The sequence below is a fragment of the Podarcis vaucheri genome, assembly GCF_965113315.1.
Source record: "Podarcis vaucheri genome assembly, chromosome: 1".
Taxonomy (NCBI): Eukaryota; Metazoa; Chordata; class Lepidosauria; order Squamata; family Lacertidae; genus Podarcis; species Podarcis vaucheri.
In genome coordinates, this window is record NC_138759.1 from 131,580,229 (window position 1) to 131,604,611 (window position 24,383).

Sequence of the window (24,383 nt, forward strand, 5' to 3'; positions counted from 1 at the left end):
GGATGCTGGAGACTTGAAAATCTATTTCTAACCTATGCAATGTTTCATCTTTTTTCTTTTCTTTTCCAAGTGATAGTGGATATCAACGTTAAGGTAGATTGTCCCTCAGGTTGTGCCCGAAATGGATAGCAGAAATAGATTATTATTATTATTATTGCTTCTAAAATAACATTATATAGTAATGGTATTGATAGATATAGAAAGATATTATACTAGAAAATCTTACTGGATTTCAAATAAAACATAGCTAATGTTATTATAACCACAATGTAATGTTAGAACGAGTGTATCTGTGTTGAATCTCCTATACATTTTGCATTGTATTTGGTAAGAGTTAATTCAACACAGCATTTCTGTTCATTGAATATTCCTGACTTAGCAGCACTGCTAGGTTCTGTGGTTTAGACAAAATAAAGTTTTGGATGAGATCCCAGTTTTAATAGTCCCAATTTATTATAACCATTGAACCCTGATCAGATCACAGATTGGATGAGGTCCCAGTTTTTTAAATGTCCCAATTTACTGCTGCCTCAGAACCCTGATAAGAATGCATATTTGATTAAGGTTGGGTTTTTGATATATATGTTTTTATAAAAATCAGTTAATTACTTTTAGATTCTTATTAGATCATAGCAGCATAGCTATGGTATGTCTAATTTATGGGGGGGAAATATACTGGCTGGTGTTGTGCTAGACAAGGTCGTCATTCTATTTTATGGTGACTACATGAAGTTATCAGATTTCTGGTTTCCAAAGAAACAGCAAAAGCACAAGACAAAAGGATAGGATAGTCAGATCTTCCGCTGGTATACACACCAAATCATGTAGCAGCAGTTTCACTTCTCCACTGGCTATTTAAGGAATATGGTTGACATACAGGCCAGTGTAAACAGTTTGGTATTGTCAGCGCTGCCTCAGGTCCTAGCTCACAGAGGACCAACGCCAGTTGCTCTTTATAAACAAAAGTCTTTATTGTGGTTCATTGTTGGTTTGACATCCGTGGCGCGCAGCGCTACGTCTGAGTCCTTAGACCGGCGAAGCTCCGTCTGACTCCTCCCCGCTCATACACCAGTTCAAGACCCGAGCTTTGCTCCACCTCTTCCTCTCCTCCTTCTGCTCCTTTCTCCTCCGGGTCCTCCTGCCCTCTGGGGTTACCTCCTTCCTACTCTCTTCGGAGGCGGATTCTTCTGACTCCTCCCCACCCTTCCGGCGGGCTTTAGGACCTGGCTCCCAGTCCGGGTTTTCTGCTGGCCCGCGCGCCTCCACATTTGAACTTGGCGAGCGCGCCCAGCCGCCTACTTTCCTCCTAACGGCTACACTGCTCCCCTCACTGCTTTCTCCTTCAGGGAGGCTGGCCGGACCTGCTCTTCCCTCCGCCCCTCCACTCTCTGACGGAGGCGTGGTCAGTCCAGCCTCACTCTCTCCTCCTGCAGGAGGCTCTTGTTTTAATCCTTGGGATTCTTTCCCCCTGCTACGCTCTGGTGGGGAAGCTACCCCTGATTTCCAGCTGCCGCTTGGAGACTCCCCACTGGCCCCCCTTGCCCTGCCTCTGGGGGCCCCCTTCTGGGAATCCTCTGATTCGCTGGAGAGACTCATGGAATCTCTCTGATCACTGGCATACCCTCCTGAGCTCCCCTCAGATTGTTCCCCTTCGCTCTCCATCTCCTCCTTCCCCTGTGGCTCAGCCCCTGAGCCCGTGACAGGTATCTTTCCATCCATAGAGTGTTACGCAGCATTTAGAATAAAGTAGTAACTTTAGAATAAAGTTCTAACTAAAAGAAATTTGGAGCTTGACAGATGTGCTGCACAGCTCTTGACAAATTGTACTTTTGAGTAATTCAAAAACGGAAAACTTCTGTGGACCAAAATGGAAAACTTATGTGTTTCTTCCAATTTTCCATCCTACAGCAGCAATATTCGCAGATGTTCTATTCAGGGCGTTTTCACTGCTTCGTTTGTGACTATACCACACTTTCTGATACGGTTTAATCTGCTACTGCTAAACCAGGAAATGCTTGCAGGAAGAGTTAAGACAGTTGTGCTTCCACCTGAATTGAATTCCAGCAGATGTGCAACAGATCCCTTTTCTATTGATCTTCTACTTGTCAGACGTCTTCTTTTATCAAACTCTCACTGGTCATCTTTTGAAAATAATTAACGATGATTTAAAGTAATCGTCAACCTTAAAAAATGGCTTTCCAAGTCTTGCAGAAGGCATCTCTTTCTCACTCACTCTGTTGGTGCTCCCTTCCCCGGCCAAAAATGTTTTGTAGAATTGGGAGGGATATCACACTGTGTGTTTAACTGGTGATAAATCTTTTATACTGTTGCAGTGCAGAACAGTGTGCTTTCAGCCTTCTGTTTTTGTACTCCTACTTCTCCAGCCTCACAGTGAATGTCTATTAGGTCAGTTCACCACAAATCAAGTTTCTCATACATCTTTGATGGGGGTGGAAATAGAGGGTTTTCGTACCTGAATGCCCTTCTTTTCTGTTGTTGTTGGGTTTTGTTTGTTTGTTTGTTTTGTGGCTTATAGACCACAGAGGTACCTTGGTGCCATATGATGATTTTTGGAACTGCATCAAACCATGGTTTTAGTGCGACAGCCCAAAATTCAGCCTGTTGTAGCCACAACTGAATTCTCAGAATATGTGCCATACAACATGATTTCCCTCCTTCCTCCATATTTTCATTAACAAATGAAAGCTTACACTATATATGTATACACACACACACACACACACACACACACACACAGCTCCATGAAAACGATGAAAATTGAAACGATGTCTCTCCTCTGCAACCTGGAATTTATCTATATTTTCTGTACAACCCATAAACGAAAAGCTCTCCAATCAGAAGAGAGTTCAGAAATAGAAGTGTTCACCATGAAGTGTAAGAATGGAGCACAGAAACAAAACCTTCAATAGCTAAATACTTGCCTCTTTGTGTTCTATAGTTTTACATTGGTCAATAATTTTGTGATGATAAGCACTCAGAAGAAATATAAGCACTAGCATAGTTTAAGTTATTGAGCCAGGTATGAAAGACTACATGCATTGTCAATTATTGCACAGTGTATAGAGAAAAAAAGTCAAGAGCTTGTTGTAAGTTGGAGGTTGTCAGGATCAGGCAAGACTTGAGCTAAGTACATTGCCGTATGTGTACTAGCCTTCCTTGTGGTGAAACAGTTATGGTTTGAGGAGAGAAGGAGGGAGGGGGCGGGGTAGTACAGTTGAACCTCCATTTACATAACCCTCTGGTTATGTAAACTTTGGGATGCGTGCGCGGCAAACCCGGAAGTATTTTACTGGGTTTGGCCACATGCGCATACACAGAAGCAATCCTCAGGTTGCGGAAACCTCGGGATCCAACCGGACCTCTGGAACAGATCCCATCCACAACCGGAGGTACTACTGTAATTCCTTCCTAGGCAGTAGCATGGCTGCCTCTCACACCAAAAACAAAACAAAATAACCATTTTTGGTCTTAAGGTAAAGGTAAAGGGACCCCTGACCATTTGTGGCCGACTCTGGGGTTGCGGCGCTCATCTCGCTTTATTGGCCGAGGGAGCCGGCATACAGCTTCCGGGACATGTGGCCAGCAGGACTAAGCCGCTTTATCTACTTGCCTATTTGTCTACTTGCACTTTGACATGCTTTCGAACTGCTAGGTTGGCAGGAGCAGGGACCGAGCAACGGTAGCTCACCCCGTCATGGGGATTCGAACCACCGACCTTCTGATCGGCAAGTCCTAGGCTCTGTGGTTTAACCCACAGCGCCACCCGCGTCCCACGTTTTTGGTCTTAGACTGACTGTAAATGCTTTGCCTGTGGTAAAGACAAAATCTGAATTTGTCTCTAGATTTCTCTGCACGTTCCTTTCCCTGATTTCCAAAGTGGTTTTATTTATCTTTTGGCAGCTGCCTCCTTTTTGATCTGATGCTCTCCTGCATTCCTCTTCTTCTGGCTCCCATGCCTATGATAGACGTGGACTCCAGGTTGACTTCCTTGGATTTCTTTTATCCAACTGCTTTCTAATTTTAAAATAAGTTCCCCTGTGAGATTTGTCTCCATGTTTCAGCCCATTTCCACTCCCACTCCTGCGCAGGACTAACCATACTTTCAGCCATAGCCTGCTGTTGACAGAGTTTTAGTTACTCCATCACTGTTGCTGGGATTACGGCCACACGGAAACACATTATAAATTGGCAGCCTGCCACCATCTGCTCTTTCTTTCTTTCTTTCTTTCTTTCTTTCTTTTAAGAGTCTAAAGCAGCAGGACTCTTGATATTTTTATTTTTTAAAAAATGGGTATAGTTGTGTTGGTTTAAGCATCCATCTGCTGACTCTTCAGGTTCCAACGTCTAACCACATATCATCACCATGAAACACAAACCTGAGTTGTAGTGCATTTCATTAATAAGTCTGACCAGAAGGATAAAGGCACTAATGAAATAGAAAATGAGCCAGTCAGAAATTTCCCAGATCAGATAATGCAGGTAAGAAGAAGAAATATTTTAAATAAAAATGGCAATGTTTCTAGGATTATAATTTTTCCTAGATAACATAGATTATAGGTAGGGGGTCTTAGAGCTTGCTTGATTACTGCAGACCCCTTGTGAGAATAAATTATTCCTGTAGATATATAGAGATAACCTCCTCTTTTGCTCCTCAGCAAAGACACAAAATGGAATCCACCCAGCATAGCTTTTCCTGAGGGAAGGCAACTTTTAAGAAGTGTTTGAAGAAGAGTTTGGATTTGATATCCCGCTTTATCACTACCCGAAGGAGTCTCAAAGCGGCTCACATTCTCCTTTCCCTTCTTCCCCCACAACAAACACTCTGTGAGGTTAGTGGGACTGAGAGACTTCAGAGAAGTGAGACTAGCCCAAGGTCACCCAGCAGCTGCATGTGGAGGAGCGGAGATGCGAACCCGGTTCACCAGATAACAAGTCTACCACTCTTAACCACTACACCACACTGGCTTTGGTTGTGTTTGTATAGGCAAGCTTATTTGAGAAATTGCCATAGAATAAAAAAATGAGGCATGAAGGCAGAGCCCGTCGACCCATGATCCAAGACGGTCATTCTTTTGAAGAGTCCTACATTTGGGTTACCATAAGAAAAGGCACAGAGGAATGATACTAAAGTTAAACAGTAAACTTGGTTCATGTGCTGGCTAAACCCAGTAGAGAACAGGGCAAGATACATCCAGACTTGTCCCAACAAGAAGACACCCCTATATCTGATCACTGATGATAGTCATTGTTTGGATGGGGGGGGGGCTTTTATCCATTTCTGCAGTCACACAATCAACCAGTAGCTGAACTGGGTTCCACACAGTCACAAAAACGAAGTCACAAGCCGCAGTCACAGGTCAGTCCCATAAAACAAAGTCACAGTCAAAAAAACAAAAAAGCCACACAAACCAAAACGCAAAAAATAATAATAGCAAAAACAAAACCTCCAAATATCACCTCTGTGTTGTGTAAGTGCTTGGAGCTCAACAGCTGGCAGACTCAACAGGAAGCCTCTGATTAGCAGCGAGGGACTCAATTAACAAACGAAACACAGTCAACAGCAGCCGGGCCCAACTTATATATATATATATAAAATGACTCAACCCGGAGCATTCATTTCCAGGTTGCAATTGGACTTAGTTCAAAACAGACTTCTAATAGACTGGACTTTAGTCAAGCTACCACTGTACTGTGCAGCCCTCATCCCTTAGTTTCATGCTCACCTAGTTTTGTGTTGCTAGGTAATGTGACCTGTTGTGATCTTTTTTAGACCCAGAGTTCTTAAAGTAGGAGGTAGGCATCTCTGCAGAAGAACAAGAGCTTAACAGGGAAAGTAGGACTCACGTGGCGCTGTTGTCTAAACCCCTGAGCCTCTTGGGCTTGCCGATCAGAAGGTCGGCAGTTCGAATCCCTGTGATGCGGTGAGCTCCCGTTGTTCTGTCTCAGCTCCTGCCAACCTAGCAGTTCGAAAGCATGCCAAAAAAGTGCAAGTAGATAAATAGGTACCACTCTGGTGGGAAGGTAAACGGTGTTTCCGTGCACTGCTCTGGTTTCGGTGTTCTGTTGTGCCAGAAGCGGCTTAGTCCTGCTGGCCACATGACCCGGAAAAACTGTCTGCAGACAAACGCTGGCTCCCTCAGCCTGTAAAGCAAGATGAGCACTGCAACCCCAGATTCGTCTGCAACTGGACTTAACTGTCAGGGGTCCTTTACCTTTACCTTTTTAGGGAGAATGAAGGCTACTCTGAGATTCTTCCCTATTTTTCGTTCTATGGCACTTTTACCGTCAGGAAGAACCTTGCAATTTCACTGAGTGATAGCAATTGTGATCCATATCTTGCATTTTCTGTGTTTTTATTTCCATCATCATGGCTGATGAGTTGGTTGCTATGCATCTATGCCTGCCATTTGACAAAATTTGCCCCGTGGACGCAGTTGATCAAACCCAAAGGTTGTTACGGCAACTCCAAAGTCTGGTTTGCCATTGATGTGGCAGGCTTTTGTAAGAAGAGTAACTTGTATATGTTCTCTGATTGCTAGAAATAATAGCAAGTTTCCATTTTCTACATTATGCTTTGAACAATTGTGCCCAAAAGTGTTTCATAAACAAGTCCAATGGGAAGAACAACAGATGGAATCTCCATTGTCTCCCACTCTAAACTTGTGCCTTAGAAGAGCAAAGTTTGGGGAAGAAATGAAAGGTTTTCTGCCGATTGTCTCCTGTGAGTTCTAGACAGGGTGGATAAAAATCAATGATTTTTTAAAAAGTATATTTTTTATTTAAATTGGATTCTTTTTAATTTAAATTGGATTTTTAAACTAAAATGCTTTTGGAGGAAAAATATTTCAAAAACATAGTTTTCTATTTAAGTTACACTATAGTCCAAAGGCTATTCATCAGGAAATAAGGTTTTGTTTTAAGTTTTTCATGTGTGCTAAAACTTAGTCTAAGTTTTTAACAAACATGGATACATATGCTATAATGTTATTGTTTTAGTTAAATAAATTGTTTGAATTGTTATTAAGGAAATGATTGTTTTTCTTTTTCCAATAAAGTACAGCAGAAAAGTTGTCCAAATATAAATAGGTAACTTATTAAATCTCACAGTAATTGCATAATTATATGTCTATGTGTTTCTAATAGTATAACCAAATCAGTAATTTTTGATATAACTGTAAAAACTACACTGAAAATTTATTATTCCCAAAATGAAACCTTCATCCGGTTGTAAATATTAAGATTATACCAGCAAAAATGAGTCTTCCTGTAAAAAAAAAAAAAGATTTAAATCAAGTCTTACTGAAAAGTGATTTAAATACATTTGATTTAAATACATTTGATTTAAATCAAATGCACCCTGGTTCTAGACACTTCAGAGCACTTGTCTACTTGCTGGTGGTTCTGTCTACCAGCTCAGGCATGAAAGCAAAGCCATCAGGAAAGCCCCTCTCCCCTTGCTTGCGATATAGCCTCCTTAATTCCCCTCTTTGCCCTGAGACTTGAAGAAAATTCAGAATTAAAGAGTAGAATTGAGAGAAGTTGCTTTTGATCCTCCCAGTGCCCCCTAGGACAAGCTAGTGCTTTCTTAAAGAAACTCACCTGGATTCTCTTGGCATTGTTGTTGTGGTTTAGTCGTTTAGTCGTGTCCGACTCTTCGTGACCCCACGGACCAGAGCACGCCAGGCACTCCTGTCTTCCACTGCCTCCCGCGGTTTGGTCAAACTCATGCTGGTAGCTTCGAAAACACTGTCCAACCATCTCGTCCTCTGTCGTCCCCTTCTCCTTCTGCCCTCCATCTTTCCCAACATCAGGGTCTTTTCCAGGGAGTCTTCTCTTCTCATGAGGTGGCCAAAGTATTGGAGCCTCAGCTTCAGGATCTATCCTTCCAGTGAGCACTCAGGGCTGATTTCCTTCAGAATGGATAGGTTTAATCTTCTTGCAGTCCATGGGACTCTCAAGAGTCTCCTCCAACACCATAATTCAAAAGCATCAATTCTTTGGTGATCAGCCTTCTTTATGGTCCAGCTCTCACTTCCATACATCACTACTGGAAAAAACATAGCTTTTCCTATACGGACCTTTGTCGGCAAGGTGATGTCTCTACTTTTTAAGATGCTGTCCAGGTTTGTGATTGCTTTTCTCCCCAAAAGCAGGCGTCTTTTAATTTCGTGGCTGCTGTCACCATCTGCAGTGATCATGGAGCCCAAGAAGGTAAAATCTCTCACTGTGTCCATTTCTTCCCCTTCTGTTTGCCAGGAGGCATTAGGGGCCATCCAATCTTAAGGAATGTTAAGCTTAAGGAAGCACCCATAGATAAGGCAGCAAGTGGAAAAGGAAGGAGGAGGCTGTAAGGAATGGGAAACAGCTGAAACTTCGCATTTTGCAAAGGGGCAAGGACAGAACTGGCATTAATGGGGGGTTGGAAGGCCTTGATTTCCACACACAGCTAATTCTGCACACGAATGTTGTGGGCAATACATTAGCAAATAATGAAATGCTGCGGAAATACACAATTAATGTGGGTTTGCTTTCAAGGTGAGCTTACTACCATTTTTAGGGAAATCACAAAGGTCTATTACACAACAGGTATATTTCAGTTTCCCCAAAGATACAAATATTTTAAAATGCGGCCTTCCAAATGATTATTTGCAAGGCAGGAGAAATAAGTTAGCGGGAATATGATAAAAGAGGCAAAAATGTGTACAGTATTGTTCAGGCATTATAACTGGACTATCAAGTGAAAAATGGAACTGGATAAAAGAGAGATAATTGACGAAACAGTATAGATTTTCCACAGAGGAGCGAGAAATAAACAAGAAATATTAATGCAATTATAATAGCCTTGTCGGGGAGATGAAGCATTGATCATGGACAAATTCACATAGCCTAGTATTGGCTAGCCAAGTACAACATAAAGAGGAAGTCATTGTCTTTGAGCAGGTACAATTGTAGGCTGCATTTGTAAGGGAACAAAGTGAAGAAACTATATATATATATATGTATTCTTTCTTTCTGTAGGAACGAAAGAGAATTGTGGTGCCCCAATTCCAGCTTTTGTTGTGTACAGAGTGCCAGTATTGACAGCAGTACAAATTATTGTTGCTATCAAATATGAAAGAATACTACTATGTCTAAGATGGATTGAGCCACTACAGTGGTCTCCTCCTTGGGTACAATTTAGAAATCTCTCTAAGTTTTTAAGAGGAAAAAAATCTGGGCCTAGTACTTTCCTTCCTTCCTTCCTTCCTTCCTTCCTTCCTTCCTTCCTTCCTTCCTTCCCTCCCTCCTTCCTTCCTTCCTGAAATTGGCACCCATTTTTCCTTCCGAAGGAGCCCAGTACTTTTAATGAGCCTTCTCGAGTCTGCCCCTGAAGAACTCTTAGGACCAACAACAGTCGTACCTCGGAAGTCGAAAGAAATCCATTACGGAAGTCCGTTCGACTTCCAAAACATTCGGAAACCAAAGCACGGCTTCAGCCAATGAGAAGGAGCAGAAGCCCTGTCGGACATTCGGGTTCCAAAGAACATTTGCAAACTGGAACACTCACTTCCGGGTTTGGGAGCCAAAACGTCCGAGTACTAAGGCGTTTGGCATCCAAGGTACAACTGTACTCCACTGCTATTTAACTTTTTCTGTATTTAAGCCCACTATCCCAAAGGGCTTAATAACCATAGTCACACCCATTCCCTCCTAGCCCCTCCCCCCTGCAAATACTTACTAGGTTTACTCTTTACTCACAGCTGCTTGGGAGTAGGCTCTACTGTGTATAGTAAAGCGGGTTTTGAGCACACATACATAGGTAGTATCAGTCTATGAAATACAGCATATTGGCTTTATTCTGGTGACATAAGTTTCACTTCAGCTACTGAAAGTTCTTCCAGATATTTTGTGTAGGGTTGTATTTAGTTGTATGCCTCTGCTGACGGATGGCTCTTTCAGCCAACGGAAGTTTGTGAGCTGAAAAGGGGAGAGGGTCATTTTTGTGAATTCGGCATCGGCCCTGCAATCTGCTGTGCCACATACCGTACCATTGGTGCGTTGTACAACTTGTTTCTTGTTGACTTCCAAAGTCAGATGCAAAACTTAAGCAAAATTAAAGGAAATCATTCAAAATTGGCTCAGTTTCCAAAAGCGATACGTGTTGCATAATGTGCTTCCCTTGGCCCAAGCACAGCTTAGTTTGTGTTTCAGCGGGGAGTAAACGTATCACACAAGTGCCAAAGGACTGCATCCCTCTTATTGTATTAGTTACTGGTAGGTAGCCGTGTTGGTCTGCCGTAGTCGAAACAAAATTTAAAAATTCCTTCCAGTAGCACCTTATAGACCAACTAAGTTTGTTATTGGTATGAGCTTTTGTGTGTATGCACACTTCTTCAGCTACACTGAAACAGAAGTCACCAGACCCTCTCACTATATGTTAGTTGGTCTCTAAGGTGCTACTGGAAGGAATCCTCTTATTGTATGTTATTCATTTTAAAATTTCTAAGATGCCTTTTGACCAAACTGGGTCAATAATGGCCTTCAGCAGTATCAAATACAATTAGTTAATACTGGATCGCCTGTCCATTCATTAAAAAAAATGCATGTAAAACAAATATTTTGCATTGGAGTCCAGTTGACCAATTGTTATTTCTTCCAAGAAAAGGCATGGTGAAATTTGTTGGTGGAATGGGACTAAGTAGCAATAGATAAAGGACAAGCCATTGGGGTAAAAGAGGGAAAGTTGAACTAAAGAAGCATTAATGAAACTAGCAAAAGCAGCAAAAGATTATTACGAATGACAGCAATGTGTTTATTCCTTTCTATCACTAACGTTCACCCATGGGCCTGCTGTTAGTTTATTTATCACAATCATATACCGCCTTTGCTCCAGTTTGCTAAAGGTGACATATATGGCTCTTCTTTTCCCATTTTATCTTCACAATAATCCTCTTGAGAGAGACACACTGTAGGCTGCATTCAACTATCTCTTTGCGGCCCAAAGACTCTTTGACCCAGAGGGTACTTCCACCAGCACAGAAGGGAAGGCAAAGAGATTTTCACTGGTTCTGCCTCAGAGGTTTGGCAAAGAATGATATGTGCAAGCAGTGGCGTCTTGAGTTTCCAGCAGACATAATCCAGAAACTTGCAGCAATTTTTTACCAGACGTAACGACTGGAAACTTGGGTTTTTCTTTCAAATTAAAGCAGAGATCCTTAGAATCCTGGACTCTTGTGTTGTCCATTTTGGTGCATGATCAATATTGTGAATAATTGCACTCACAAACGGCTCTGCTTATGACTTAAGTGTTAACCTGCACTTTGAGCCACAACACACACTTTCCCCATAGCAGCAACCGGGGAATAATCTATTTGGCTAGCAGTTCCCTCAGCAGCAAAGCTAATACTGAACTAGTCAGGCTGCTGGATGTATTTGCCGTAGAAGAACCGCACTGATATCTGAGTTTATTGTTAGAGAGACCCAGAAGGGAGTACATTCATGAGGCAGGAAGGCAAATAACACCCTAACTCATATAGGTTGAGGAAGAGGCCTTTGTTCTTATTTCTGTTATGTACAGTGGTACCTCGGTCTACGAACAGTCCTGTTAACGAACTATTCGGGCAACGAACTCCGCAAAACCAGAAGTAGGTGTTCCAGCTAACGAACTTTGCCTTTGAAGAGGAACAGAAGCTGAATGGTGGGAGGGCACTGGTGGCAGGAGGCCTGAGTAGGGAAAGCACACCTTGGTTTAAGAACACTTTGGTTTAAGAATGGACTTCCGGAACAGATTAAGTTCGTAAACCGAGGTACCACTGTATTCTATGTTTTCTATAGTTCTGTGTTGTGAGCCACCTTGCAATTTGTGGGTATGCAAATTTAATAAATAATAATAATAATAATATAGTCTCATGCTATGGTTTGCATGTGATTTGACACCAGCTTTTAAAATGTTTAGCAATGCACCAGAAGTCCAAATACAGTGGTACCTCGGGTTACATACGCTTCAGGTTACATACGCGTCAGGTTACACACTCCGCTAACCCAGAAATAGTGCTTCAGGTTAAGAATTTTGCTTCAGGATAAGAACAGAAATTGTGCTACAGCGGCGCGGCAGCAGCAGGAGGCCCCATTAGCTAAAGTGGTGCTTCAGGTTAAGAACAGTTTCAGGTTAAGAACGGACCTCCGGAATGAATTAAGTACTGAACCTGAGGTACCACTGTATGATGTAATTGAAGTTGGTGCTACTATACAAAATGGATGAAGCATGAGCTTGACCAAAAAGATGACATGCTTCATATTGATAGAGCACCCCATAGCCTTCCCATGCTATTCTTCTAAACCACTGAACCTCTTGGGCTTGCCGATCAGAAGGTCGGTGGTTCGAAACCCTGTGACGGGGTGAGCTCCCGGTGCTCCTGTCAACCTAGCAGTTCAAAAACACACCAGTGCAAGTAGATAAATAGGTACCACTGTGGTGGGAAGGTAAACAATGTTTCTGTGCGCTCTGGCTTCCATCATGATGTCCCGTTGTGCCAGAAGCAGTTTAGTCCTGCTGGCCACATGACCCGGAAAGCTGTCTGTGGACAAACAGCGGCTCCCTCAGCCTGAAAGCAAGGTGAGCGCCACAACCCCATAGTTGCCTTTGACTGGACTTAACCATCCAGGGGTCCTTTACCTTTTATATATATATACAGTGGTACCTCGGGTTACAGACGCTTCAGGTTACAGACGCGGCCGCCAAGACCACATAACACCGGTCTTGAAAGACCTACATTGGCTCCCAGTACGTTTCCGAGGACAATTCAAAGTGCTGGTGTTGACCTTTAAAGCCCTAAACAGCCTCGGCCCAGTATACCTGAAGGAGCGTCTCCACTCCCATCGTTTAACCCGGACAGTGAGGTCCAGCGCCGAGGGCCTTCTGGCGGTTCCCTCATTGCGAGAAGCAAAGCTACAGGGAACCAGGCAGAGGGCCTTCTCGGTAGTGGCGCCCGTCCTGTGGAACGCCCTCCCATCAGATGTCAAAGCGATAAACAACTACCTGACATTCAGAAGACATCTTAAGGCAGCCCTGTTCAGGGAAGTTTTTAATGTGTGATATTTTAGTGTATTTTTGGTTTCTGTGGAAGCCGCCCAGAGTGGCTGGGGAAACCCAGCCAGATGGGTGGGGTATAAATAATAAATTATTATTATTATTATTATTATTATTCAGGTTACAGACTCCGCTAACCCAGAAATAGTACCTTGGGTTTGCTTCAGGATGAGAACAGAAATTGTGCTCCGGCGGCGTGGCGGCAGCAAGAGGCCCCATTAGCTAAAGTGGTGCTTCAGGTTAAGAACAGTTTCAGGTTAAGAACGGACCTCCAGAACGAATTAAGTACTTAACCTGAGGTACCACTGTATGCACAATTGTATAGAATGATTCGATCAGAGCCCTATGAAGTAAGTGGGATCATCTTAAAAGATGGTCCCAGTTGCTGGCAGGCCCTCAACCCAGTTCCTCCCACCCTGGTGTGGGTGGAGCAATACTCTCACACCACGGTGGCTCCATGATCACCCCTTGCCTATTGGCCAATCATTTTGAGTGGGGTGATCGTGGGGGGCATAAAAGCAGGAGCGCGACTTGTGCCAAGCACCTTCGCGCTGACGAACACCTCCCCACCCTCTCATTAATTTAGGTGCCCTCTGGCCTTGCTTTGGACTTTGGTTGATCTCCCGTCTTGGGACAGGGACTGGGTAGGAATTTTTCCATTTGGCGAATTGGCACTATCCCTTTGGTTTTTCGCCTACCTCTTAGCAATGGTCACAACTTTCTAAGGTTTGGCGGTTAGGCATTGGCTTATTGTTGAATGGGGGAGGGAAGTCAGCCAGCGCCTGCCCCTCTGTTGTCCAAGGGTATTCCGTTAAAGGAATCTGGGACCTGGATTCTGTCTGAAGTCCGGTTGAGGGGCTAGGACCATGCCAGGCCTCTGGGAACACCGGGGGAGATGCAGGCGGGTTCCCCCGGAGCAGCTCCCTCTTTTGGTGGTTTACCCTTACTGGTGGTTTGGTGGTGGTTTGGTGGTGGTTTGGTGGTTTACGCAAAGCGGGCAGGAGTCCAGTATAGTCTTTTGCCAATGCCTAAGCCAATACCATGGGACGCGGGTGCTGCTGTGGGTTAAATCACAGAGCCTAGGACTTGCCGATCAGAAGGTCAGTGGTTAGAAACCCCGCGATGGGGTGAGCTCCTGTCACTCGGTCCCTGCTCCTGCCAACCTAGCAGTTCAAAACCACGTCTAATTGCAAGTAGATAAATAGGTACCGCTCCGGCGGGAAGGTAAACGGCGTTTCTGTGGGCTGCTCTGGTTCGCCAGAAGCGGTTCAGTCATGCTGGCCACATGACCCGAAAGCTGTACGCTGGCTCCCTCGGCCAGTAAAGCGAGATGAGTGCCTTCAACCCCAGAGTCGGCCACGACTGGACCTAATGGTCAGGGGTCCCTTTACCTTTACCTCTTTAAGCCAATACCGCTCACATTTGCTGTAATCAATAAAGTTGTGGCCTAAATTTTGCCCATTAACCTTCAACCAAAATTCGGCTTCAGTGTGAATTTCTTTATTCTAATGGGGGATGGCTTGAGGGTCTTGGCACGCAAACCCAGTATACCTGCCTGACAGTGGAAAACGGGCATATTGAACACTACAAGCAGTAAAATCATATGCTGGGATGTCAATGCAAGGAGGCCGCTTGGGAGCAACCACAAGGAATTCCTCTCTTTGTGCCTTGGTTGTACAGATCTAATGGGTGGGTAATATAATTAGGCAGGAGCTCTTATTTTATTAATCCTCTTTAACATTGCATTTCAAATCTATCAAGAAGACAAATCTATGGATAGTATAGAATTGTAGAATCGTAGAATCAGACGGGACTATGAGGGTCAACTAGTCCAATCCTCTGCAATGCAGGAATCTTTCGGTGCACAACCCTGAGATTAAGCATCTCATTCTGTACCAACTGAGCTATCCCAGCTGTAGCTGTTGTTAAAAATGCATCGTATTCAACAACATTCCCAGAATACGAACAGCCATGGTTACAACTTCATCTGCCTCATGGGATACTTATCCAATTGGTTTGACTGTTCCCATACTACTACTACTACTACTAATAATAATAATAATAATAATATTTATACCCCGCCCATCTGGCTGAGTTTCCCCAGCCACTCTGGGCGGCTCCCAATCAAGTGTTCAAAACAATACAATATTAAATATTAAAAACTTCCCTAAACAGGGCTGCCTTCAGATGTTTTTTAAAAAGAAGATGGCTGCTTATTTCCTTCACATCTGCAGGAAGGGCGCCACTACCGAGAAGGCCCTCTGTCTGGTTCCCTGTAACCTCAGTTCTCGCAATGAGGGAACCGCCAGAAGGCCCTCATCGCTGGATCTCAGTGTCCGGGCTGAACGATGGGGGTGGAGACGGTCCTTCAGGTATACTGGGCCGAGGCCGTTTAGGGCTTTAAAGGTCAGCACCAACACTTTGAATTGTGCTCGGAAACATACTGGGAGCCAATGCAGATCTCTCAGGACCGGTGTTATGTGGCCCTGGCGGCCTCTCCCAGTCACCAGTCTAGCTGCCGCATTCTGGATTAATTGCAGTTTCCGGGTCACCTTCAAAGGTAGCCCCACGTAGAGCGCATTGCAGTAGTCCAAGCGGGAGATAACTAGAGCATGCACCACTCTGGCAAGACAGTCCGCAGGCAGGTAGGGTCTCAGCCTGCATACCAGATGGAGCTGGTAGACAGCCGCCCTGGACACAGAATTAACCTGCACCTCCATGGACAGCTGTGAGTCCAAAATGACTCCCAGGCTGCGCACCTGGTCCTTCAGGGGCACAGTTACCCCATTCAGGACCAGGGAGTCCCCCACCCCCGCCCACCCCCTGTACCCCCAAAACAATACTTCAGTCTTGTCAGGATTCAACCTCAATCTGTTAACCTTTCAAGAACTCTTTCTTAATTCTGGAGGTTAGCCCAGTATAACCTTCCTTCATTACATTTTCGGAAGCGTGATTTGCAGTGCAAAAGACACATATTTAACACTACTAGGGAGTTTTCTAATACTAGCAGGCATGTCTGGCACAAAAGCTATGTCACAAATGGACAAGATTCTCACTTGATGTAGGGCTGCCATATTTTCAAAAAGTGAAAATCCAGACCCAAAAGTTGTTGAGTTTTGGGGGGTTGGGCCAAAGCTGTTGAACTACAGCAGCAAAAAAATGTTATCTGCCCCAAAATGGAAAGAAGAAGAAAGAAGATTTTGGAGCTGTTTTTAAGGAAAATCGGCAAAAATGACACTGCCGACATGGATTGCCATGCGTCCAGATTTTCCCAGGCATTTCAACAATTTCTGCCCAGACACTGCTTCCCACTACAGTATTCTGGGTGTGTCCAGGGAATTCTGGACGTAAGGCAAAACTAACTTGATGTCAATATAACACTCAACTGATACCAGCAGAGATAATTCAAGGGAAGCCAACTGAACATCAGGCCTTCAGGCCTTGGTCAGTCAGATACAACTCAATCGGTAGAGCATCTCAGGTCATGGGTTCAAGCCCCACGTTGGGTGAAAAAATCCCTGCATTGCAGGGGGTTGAACTAGATCAGGCATGGCCAGACTTGGCCCTCCAGCTGTTTTGGGACTACAATTCCCACCATCCCTGACTACTGGTCCTGTTAGCTAGGGATCATGGGAGTTGTAGTCCCAAAACAGCTGGAGGGCTGAGTTTGGCCTTGCCTGGACTAGATCATCCTTGTGGTCCCTCCAACTCTATGAATCTATGACAGCAGAAGACAGAAGCATTCAGAAACAGACGCTAATCAATTGACTGACAGATTATTATTTTTTAAAAATAAATCAATCTTCATTTGTAAACAAAACCCTATAGTGGGGTGTATAAAAAAAATCTTTTCTACATTATAATTTCTCTGGAAAGCACTCTGTGTTTAAGAGAGAGCTAGAGAGCATCCATTCTGTTGCGCCCCCCCCCCCCCCGGCCACAAATGTCTTTGGTATTGACGTTTCTTACCTTTATTTGCAATGGAAATCCATCTTGGTTGTTGCCATGCAGCAGGCATTCACCGACAATGGGATCCATAGGCTGCACTCTCCCAGGAAGGATTGTTTCTGTTGACAAAAATTGATCGGGTTTTAACTTTCTACATATATATCCATGCATTTGTTCCATCAAGACATTGAATGGGCAGACCGGGCCTCTGCTTCTCTCTCTCTCTCGCTGTTATGTGATCTTTCTTTCATCTTTCTTTCAGTGACCCTTGGAGAATTGAGCCTCTTTCATTTTTATTTTTTGGAAAAAAAATCTGTTCACTGATTACTTGTGTGCTAGGGATTGTTACATTATAGAAATAAAAGGAAATGTTCATTCTTGATTTTTTTTATCTGTGGCAACCTCAAAGCCTCTCCTTAATCCTATTTTTGTTTGTTTACAGCTCTTCCAACTTTCTGGGGATTACTTGCATCTGAAGAATGCAAAAAAAACCCAACCCCCCCTACCATCCTAGAGGCTTGTTCTTGCCTCCATTTAACAATAAGCATTCTGTATAGGGGCATTACAGTGATTGAAGATAGGGTGTTTGTGCTCATGATTAAAGGATCAGAAATAGATAATGGGTTTTCTTTCCAAACCACTCCCTTTGGCAAGCGAGCCCCATCTGCCTTTATTTGGGCACTGGCCCTTAACCATCGGTTAGGGCTAACTTGTTGGGTTTGGGTAAAAGGGAAAATGTGGTAGGGCATCATAAAAGGAGAATGTCCTAGAACCAGGTATGGGACAGGTATTATTTGGTGGCAGAAACCCAGCAGAGATTTAAAATCACAAATCATGCAGCAAAGTAAAGCATGGAAATGTTCGACCTTTAAAACATCCCCTTCTAAGTCGCTTCCAAAGTTCCCTTAGCGTAGAAAGAGACCACACGTTTGGTAAGTTGAAAGTGGTTTACTTACAAACCCTCCAAAGGTCAGATTCATGTGTTTTTCCACATAGCAAGAAAATATAGGCAGTATAACTTAGATTCCAAAATGACAAGAGTTTCTAAATTATTGGTATGTAAATGCAAATGTCGCTTGCTTAAGCCACATGGTCTAAGCTCTGAGCACCCAGCTTAGACCTTGCTGGTAGAGATCACATGGTTGAATGAAAGAACAAAAGCTTCATCCCAAAGTGAGGAGGGGTGAGCTAGCTATGCCTGGCAGGATAACTTAGTCTGTGGTCTTAACTCCTTAATGTATTAATTAGAGTTAAGCGTGTTGTTATATGAGGCTGGATATCCCACATAACTTGGGTTCTTTATTAAGCAGGCTTTGGAAACTAGTTTCAAAGCAGATTAATAATAATAATAATAATAATAATAATAATAATAATAATAATCTGTACCCCACCCATCTGGCTGGGTTTCCCCAGCCACTCTGGACGGCTTCCAACAAAGATTAAAAATACACTAAAATATCACACATTAAAAATTTCCCTGATGTCTTCAGATGTCTTCTAAATGTCAGGTAGTTGTTTATCTCTTTGACATCTGATGGGAGGGCATTCCACAGGACGGGCGCCACTACCCAGAAGGCCCTCTGCCTGGTTCACTGTAACTTTGCTTCTCGCGGTGAGGGAACCGCCAGAAGGCCCTCGCCGCTGGACCTCAGCGTCCGGGCAGAACGATGGGGGACTGGTGGAGATACTGAACAATCCTGCAGCCCATATGAAATCCTGATGGACCGTGATATCCTGCTACCATGAGGGGTTATCGGGTGACTATGAAGATGATAGGAAGGGGGAGGGAAGAGCAAAATGGGTAGCTAAGATTTTTGAAGTGTTCAAGAAAGAACTTGTCTATAAGTTTAAAGGTAGGGAACTCAGTAAATGGGTTAAAGAGATAAACTTATTTTGTCTAGAAAGACCTTATAAAAAAGCACCGCTATTACTTCTTTAATACAGAAAATCCAGACTTCTTTCCTTGAGGCGGCATTTTTGTTGCAGATATGATGTATTTGCACAATCTCTTCCCCACTCCACTTTCCCTCAAGATTTATGGATCCCTGGGTATGGCGAATGCACACATGGGGTTATCTGTCTCTGCATGCGTTAGGGATCTGCGTTTGCCTCCAGTTTCCCAGCACTGAATGAGAAACTGTCGTGTAAAACCATCAGGTTTTGCAGTTTGCACTCTGGCTATTCACACAACACTAAACCCAAGTTTCGCACTGAGTGTACAAATTACAGAGAACTGGAGCTGATCAAGGCTATCTAACCTTGTGTGCCTGTATGATGATACATGGGTTGCAAACCTCTTTTACACGATGCCTGCATCTTCAGTTTTAGATATGTCCTTGGCATATACCTAAAGCCTGTAATATATGAAGAGGTCCTCTGATCTCACAATCATTCTTAGTGAAAGACACTGTGGTATAATAATTTTTACATTTACTGGGTAGCAAGCACTGTATAAGCTTTAATGTCTTCATGCCTTCTCATTTGTGTTCCTTTTCTAGAGGCACCTATTTCTCCTCTTCTCTGCCTAGTTTACCTAATTCTTGGTGTGTGTTTTTCCCCAATTTGCCATCCAAAGTTACTCGTTTACTGGTTCTTGATTTTCCTCCAACTTCAAAAGTTGATGCTTTAAAAAAAACACTTATTATTCTCTCGCCATTCTTTTCACACATCCTCTACACCTACTTGCTTCCAGGAGCATCTTCTGTTCTCCAGAATTTAATAATGGTGGGTAAAGCCTGGCTTTTTTTAATTGGCAGCTTTCCTGCGCTTTAATCCGTCTCTTGCCTTTCATTCCCTGCTCTCCGCGTACCAGGGCTCATCTTGCTGCTGTGATCTTTTCCGTTGCTTTAATTATGGAGTGTGGCAGCTGAACGTTTAAGTTTCATATTAATAGCGCCTTGTTTAAAGTTTTCAGTTGCAAAGCAAATGTTGAATCATCTGAATTTGGCGAGGTTTGAAATTATACCTGGGTATGTTTTTACCGTTCCTATTCCCAGCAGATTACACAATGGCACTGATTAGCAGCCGCATTTTGTAATACCACTTAAGGCTTTATCACAGTGGAGTACTGCCAGTAATAGTCTTTAATTCACTTATATGTACCAATTCATCTCTGTCAGGCTTCTATTCATTTCTTCCCTGTCTTACTCTGTCCCTAGCCTCTGTATAATGAGGTATGATGTCCCCCACTTAAGTGGGGGAGGGGGTCCAAAAATCCCTAGTGAACTGACTCTGGTCTTTTTGACTCTTCAGGCAACCAACCCCCCCCCCCCTTGCATTTATATGCCCACATTATTGCACTTCTCACAAATGAGAGGAAGTGGCGCTGATAACGTTATCTGTTACAGTGGTGCCTCGCAAGACGAAAATAATCCGTTCCGCGAGTCTCTTCGTCTAGCGGTTTTTTTGTCTTGCGAAGCAACCCTATTAGCGGCTTAGCGGATTAGCGCTATTAGCGGTTTAGCGGCTATTAAAGGTTTAGCGGCTAAAAGGCTATTAGCGGCTTAGCGGCTTAGAAAAAGGGGGGGAACGAAAAAAATCGCAAGACTCGCAAGACGTTTTCGTCTTGCGAAGCAAGCCCATAGGGAAATTCGTCTTGCGAAGCGCATCGAAAAACGGAAAACGCTTTCGTCTAGCGGGTTTTTTGTCTTGCGAGGCATTCGTTTTGCGGGGCACCACTGTATTTCACATGCAAAGAAGAAGTTACTTTTTGTCAGGCATTTAATATGGACCTGTTATAGAGATGTCTTTTTCATAATCCTCAAAGTAATGCATGTTTGTGCAGTTAGGATATGGGGCACCACGTTGCAAATACCCGTATTTTTCGCTCTATAAGACGCACCAGACCATAAGACGAACCTAGTTTTTGGAGGAGGAAAACAAGAAAAAAATATTCTGAATCTCAGAAGCCAGAACAGCAAGAGGGATCGCTGCGCAGTGAAAGCAGGGATCCCTCTTGCTGTTCTGGCTTCTGGGATAGCTATGCAGCCTGCATTTGCTCCATAAGACGCACACACATTTCCCCTTACTTTTTAGGAGGGAAAAAGTGAGTTATAGAGCAAAAAATACGGTACTTGGATGGCGATGGGGTGCTTATCTGTTGCGAATCGTGGTGGATTTATGATTGGCGTGCTTGCTTGATATACGTTGCGTTAAATGCTGGAGCATGATTATAAAGCGTGAGATGTTTCCTAAGGTTCTAGCTGTGGTTTTTGTTGTCTATGCAAAATAACTGTTGCCTCCAGAAGTTGCATGCTTTGCTTCGCTAGATGTTGATGCAAACGCTAAACTTTGTTGTTTTGTCTCCTAGGATCGGTGCGAAACATCAGGAGCTGCGGCAGAAGCAGGCCAGGGGGCTTGCCGAGTATTCCCCTGGCCCCATGGGCCCTCCGCCTGATATTGACGACGACGAGACAGACCCCAATTACGCACAAGTCAATCACTTCCGAGAAATGTATCCACCTGCCAGTGCGTACAGGCCGTCTTCTCCACCTGTGTCAGAAAACTTTGGATGTGACAGCCCTCCAGTGCCAGTGGACAGGGACCACCTTGAAGGACTGTATGCGAGGATAAACAAGCCATCTCATCAGCCTGCTCATGTGGAGAGGTAGTGATTCATATCATGGAAATTATTGCATCTGCAAATATTTGCAGATGTAACAAAATAGCATGTTGTTTGTTTATGTCATGAAATTTATACAGTCGTACCTTGGTTGTCGAACGCCTTGCGACTCAAACATTTTGGCTCCCAAACGCCGCAAACCCGGAAATGAGTGTTCTGGTTTGCAAACATTTTTTGGAACCCAAACGTGTGCCGGAGTTTCCAGGGCTTCCGGTTGGGTGCAGGAAGCTCCGGCAGCCAATCGGAAGCCGCGCCATGGTTTTCGAACGTTTTCAGAATTCGAACGGACTTCCGGAACGGATTCCGTCCAAGAACCAAGGTACGACTGTACACCGCTTGGTTGTTAAAAATCCCCAAAGCAGTTTGCAGAAGATAAAACAGTAAAATCAAGGAAAAAATCACAACTGTACTTTACAAACATGCAAAAGTTAAAATATTGAAATAATTTAAGATTACCACAACTTTCTAAGAATCTGGGGAGGGCTTGCCTAAACAAGAATGCTTTTGTTGTTGGTTAGTTGTTTAGTCGTGTCCGACTCTTCGTGACCCCATGGACCAGAGCACGCCAGGCACTTCTGTCTTCCACTGCCTCCTGCAGTTTGGTCAAACTCATGCTGGTAGCTTTGAGAACACTGTCCAACCATCTCGTCCTCTGTCGTCCCCTTCTCCTTGTGTCCTCCATCTTTCCCAACACCAGGGTCTTTTCCAGGGAGTCTTCTCTTCTCATGAGGTGGCCAAAGTATTGGGGTCTCAGCTTCAGGATCTGTCTTTCCAGTGAGCACTCAGGGCTGATTTCCTTAAGAATGGATAGGTTTGATCTTCTTGCAGTCCATGGGACTCTCAAGAGTCTCCTCCAGCACCATAATTCAAAAGCATCAATTCTTCGGCGATCAGCCTTCTTTATTTTCCAGCTCTCACTTCCATACATCATTACTGGGAAAACCATAGCATTAACAAGAATGCTTTTAGCAGGCGCCAAAAGGAATACAAAGAAGGCTTCACCTCAAAAGGCAGAACATTCAGGAACATACTAGGTTCCATCAGTCTCTGAGGGCAGGCTGGTTTTGTGTCTAACGCCCTCTCTGCAAGGTTTGTCACATGGGCCTATTACCACTTTGGATAGCGTACACGAATGGCTGTAGCACTGCAGCACCGTCACAAACTGTGATGTTGTGACAAAGTAATGAGGTAGGAAAATTAAACAGTAGAAATGTTTATGATCGGAATGTCAAGAAGCTAACCTTCAGATTTCTCCATTCCCAAATCCACTTTTTACAAGAGGAGAGATCCAGATTATAACTTTGCTTCAGCACTTTTGCAATTTTACTCGGGTTGGCTGAGTTATTGGGAACGATCGAGGAATATTTGTTTAAATGCAAACAGTATATTCACTTTACATTTGCGCCAGTTCTAGTCCCACTGCTCAAGGTCATGATAAAATCGAAATCATTATTAAAAGGCTTCTACTTCACAAAATTGACAGAATTGACCTGACTCCAATCCAATTGAGGCACTACCAAATAAGTGGGTTCTTCCCTCCCGCTTCCTGCTCTGAAGAACTTGTTATTTGGCAGTATAAAAGACTTGTGTGCTCAAATTGTGCTTTTTTGCCCCCGTGATCATTCGGCGCCATTAGCAACCAGCTTTTGTACCATATGCAGTGATTTACTATGTATGCTTACAGTTTACATTTCCCCTGTTGTGTGATATTATGCGCTTTCAATTAAGTCGGAGGGAGGACTGAGAATCACGGCACTTTTATGCAGACTGTAAAGCGTGGCTTTGCAAGACAGATTACCTTTCAGGGCCTTTCCAATAACCAAGTAGGGAGAGAGGGGCCATTTTTAATCCTTACTGTCAAGCTTCCAGGTTGATAGCAATAAGAAATATAGTATCCCCCACCCCCTGTATGAGTTAAACAAGAAAACACAGATTCGCAGGCACAGTTGTGGAGCCGTCACCATGAGATTCTGAAAGTTGGCATTTGATAATACAAAATAAAAATAAAAGAGAGCTTGATTAGACTTCCTGTGTGTTACAATAAATTGTGACACCTCTTGGAGGTGGAGGCAGTATGTGAAAGTATAAGCAAACAGCTAGACAAATTAGAAGACAGGAGTGCCAGTTTGGCCCTGCGACTGTGTGTCTCTGGGGCTGTGATTGCGATGGCCCTGGCACTGAAATTTGTGGGTGCCTGGCCCCTTCATGGGGAGTTTTGTGGGTGCTTGGGCACCCAGGGCCCCAGGGAGCTGTCACCTATGATGGAAGAGTAAAAATGAATGGTTGTTACTAAGGTTTGTATAATTTGTTTGTCAGCGCTATCACTAGTCCTATTTTTGGTTAAAGGGACAGTAAATAGTATGGACTTGTGTATAGATTAATTCGTTTAAGACTCTTTTGCAGAAATCAATACCAGTTTAGAACTTCCTTGATGTGCTAAAGCAGGGGTCAGCAAACACTTTGAGCAGGGGGCCGGTCCACTGTCCCTCAGACCTCGTGGGGGGCTGGACTATATTTGGGGGGGTGAATGAATTCCTATGCCCCACAAATAACCCAGAGGTGCATTTTAAAGAAAAGCACACATTCTACTCATGTAAAAACACGCTGATTCCCGGACTGTCCGCAGGCCAGATTGAGAAGGTGCCTTAGTTTGCCTACTCATGTGCTAAATTGGAAAGAGGTTCAGAACTAACTATTGGGCCACATATTAATAGTTCCTGAGGT

General features: G+C 43.8%; 1 protein-coding gene across 1 annotated transcript in view; it reads left to right on the forward strand.

Annotated features, from left to right (window-relative positions):
* The window catches only part of PARD3B (par-3 family cell polarity regulator beta), a 608,076-nt gene that overhangs the window by 412,521 nt on the left and 171,172 nt on the right, over positions 1-24,383 (forward strand). Inside the window, exon 20 of the mRNA XM_082225604.1 lies at positions 21,348-21,644. Coding sequence (XP_082081730.1) covers positions 21,348-21,644 — 297 coding nt within the window. The remainder of the gene's footprint in view (positions 1-21,347; positions 21,645-24,383) is intronic.